Below are 2,956 nucleotides of genomic sequence, written 5' to 3' on the forward strand. Positions count from 1 at the left end.
ACAAGATTTTTTTTAAATATGACGCAAATTATATTTTAAATACAATTCTAAAAAAGGACATTGACCATTCGACGCGTGTAGATTCCTGCATTTCCGGTCCTTTTTTTATCTAGGTTACAAATTCTGAATAGAGTTATAACAACTACAAGGAATCTTTATATCGTTTCTAATTTATGAAAATACATATTTTAGTAAAAATATCATTAGGGTTTCAAACTTATTATTCTCTAAATTAATGATATCATTTATTACATATTTCTTGCTAGCCAAAAGGATAGATAGTACACAGATACTTAGAGAATTAATAGATATTTAAGGGCTTCCTACTCACTTCCCTATTTTTTTATTCCTCCAAGATGATAAATTAATGGTGGATAATTGCTAGCCAGGTCATGCAGCTATCGGCTCTTGTAATAAACAGGAGTGATATAAATCTTTTTGTTTCAAAGCCGCCTCATTTGATATATGCATGAGCATGACACAAGCCATCAACGAGTCTCCCACACGGCCACACTGATCAGTCGATCGAAACCCATGGCGGCGCAACAACCTCGAGCCCTCACTGTCCACCACCACACCCGCCGCCACCTCGTCCTCATCGTGCTCACCGTGGCTGCCACCGCAGCAGCAAGAGCGGCTAGCGCGCACCACACAGCAGCACCCGCACCGAGGGCGGCCGAGAGTCCATCGCCGGCGGTGGCATCCTTCGTCCGCGCCCGCTGCGCCGCCACGCTGTACCCGGCTCTCTGCTACGACTGCCTCCTCCCGTACGCCTCCGAGGTGCAGGAAAACCCAGCCCGCCTCGCGCGCGTCGCCGCCGACGTCGCGGCGGCGCGCCTCCACGCGCTCTGCGCCCGCGTCAAGGACATCCTCCGGCACGGCGCCCCTGAACCTAATGAGGGCGGCGGCGGCGGGCGGCCTAGCGAGGCCGCCGCGCTGCGCGACTGCGCGAGCACGATCTCCGGCGCAGCGGACCTCGCGAGGCAGTCGTCGGCCGAGCTCACCAAGCTGGAGATGGACCTGGACGCCGCCGCCTCGTCCGCGGCCGGCGGCGGGACGAGCGACAGGAGGAAAGCCAGGTGGGAGGTGTCCAACGCGAAGACGTGGCTCAGCGCGGCGGTGACCAACGAAGGGACGTGCGCCGACGGATTAGCGGAAGCTGGCGCCGCGGACTCGCCCGCCGGGAAGGAGGTTGCCGCCGGCGTGGCGGCCGTACAGCAGTGCACGAGCAACGCCCTCGCGCTCGTCAATGGCATTCCGCTCTGAGAGCGTTAGGTGAAAGCAGCCAATCACTGGCGGCTTGTGAGATGTGTGTTAGTATTATGAACTTGTCAAGCTGTACAGTGGGGGAACGTGGAGCGGATCGGAATTTGCGAAAATAATTGCATTGCTCTTGGTTAGTGACCTGTGGCGCTAAAATAAAAATCGATCAGGAAACGGCGTGCAAAGATCCTGACAGCTTGTTTGATGCCGTTTTGTTGATTTGGGCAACAGCCACCCTGTTCTCCAATGGTAGTTTTGTCTCAGTAAATGCAGAGATTGCAAATCTCTCCTGAGCTCCTAAAAAATTGAAGGCCGTAGGTGTTATACAGACTACAGAGAGAAACAAATACAAAAAGTATATGCCTAATGTCAGGTGATCAGTACGGCATCATTATTTGTTTTGCCCGTGTGCTCCGTCTTGACAAATACGTATATACTGGCAGATCATATTCTGCAATCTAAGAGATACACTGCACTGATGCAATGGAAAACTAAGTTCCAGCAAGAATTTGCGGAGGTATGATGCCTCTGCTACGCCATTGGAGACCGCACGATATTCAACTTTAGCATTAAAACAAGACATAATCGGCTGACACTTGGAGGAATAGGAGATAAGATTGTCACCGAGAAAACGCCGTAAGACTGACTCCAATAGAGGCCATACAAATCGAGCAGCCATTCAAGACTTTGGCTAGCATCTCTGGTTTGCCTGTCCAACCATATGACACACGCTTTCAACAGCACAGGCAAAAAGACAGTGGTAGTATAGTCCAACAAATGGAGCAGATGGTGGGGTCATGTTCTCAGACACAGAAAAAGGAAATTGCTGCCAGCCACAGTACAAGCTATTAGACTGACTCCAACAGAGGCCATGCAAATCGATGAGCCATTCAAGCCTTTGGCTAGCGTCTCTCGTTTGCCTGTCCAGTCATATGACACACGCTTTCAACAGCACAGGCAAAAAGACAGCGGTAGTATAGTCCAACAAATGAAGCAGATGGTGGGGTCATGTTCTCAGACACGGAAAAAGGAAATGGCTGCCAGCCACAGTACAAGCTTGTCGGAGAGGAAATTCTCCGGCCGGGTGGCGGAACGCACCCGCCCTAAATCATAAGATGAGGAGGGGCCTAAGCGTTTTGCCTGCTAGATGGATTCGGGATGAACACAAGAACACACAAGGGTTTAGAGTGGTTCAGGCCGCCGGAGCGTAATACCCTACTACACTGTCTATGTATTGTATGAGAGTCTGAGTGAATCTGAGTCTGAGTGAGTGTGAGTGAACCTGCCTTGTAACGTTGTGTGCCTTCCCTTTTATAGCTCAAGGGAGGCACATACAAGGATACTGAGCCCCGACATGTGGGCCCAGGGACAAAATGGAAGGAAATAACTAATGCCTGTAATGCCTGGGCGATCTTCGAGCGCTATAATGTCCGTAGTCCATACAGTATTGATATGTCGTGGCTGCTTCCTCGGTAACACACGAGTCATGATGAGTGTAATGCATGCGGTAGTATGGATGTGCCGCCTGCCAATGGAATGCACAGGCACGCCGCTTGCGGGATGGCCTGGTCGCCGCCTGCCAGCGGAGTGGACAGGGCTCATTAAATGCTGAGGCGGCACATCGCCTGCCAGTGGAATGGACAGGGCTCATTAAATGCCGAGGCGGCACATCGCCTGCTAGGGGAATGGATAG

At 51.3% G+C, this 2,956-nt stretch overlaps 1 protein-coding gene across 1 annotated transcript; it reads left to right on the forward strand.

Moving 5' to 3' along the window:
- The first annotated feature begins 279 nt into the window (after positions 1 to 279).
- LOC103654517 (21 kDa protein) lies at positions 280 to 1,468 on the forward strand. Its single transcript, XM_008681347.3, has one exon. It carries the CDS (start codon positions 466 to 468, stop codon positions 1,264 to 1,266), a length of 801 nt encoding a protein of 266 aa, XP_008679569.1. The 5' UTR covers positions 280 to 465; the 3' UTR covers positions 1,267 to 1,468.
- Positions 1,469 to 2,956: the final 1,488 nt, after the last annotated feature.

Source organism: Zea mays, chromosome 4, assembly GCF_902167145.1.
Source record: "Zea mays cultivar B73 chromosome 4, Zm-B73-REFERENCE-NAM-5.0, whole genome shotgun sequence".
Taxonomy (NCBI): domain Eukaryota; kingdom Viridiplantae; phylum Streptophyta; class Magnoliopsida; order Poales; family Poaceae; genus Zea; species Zea mays.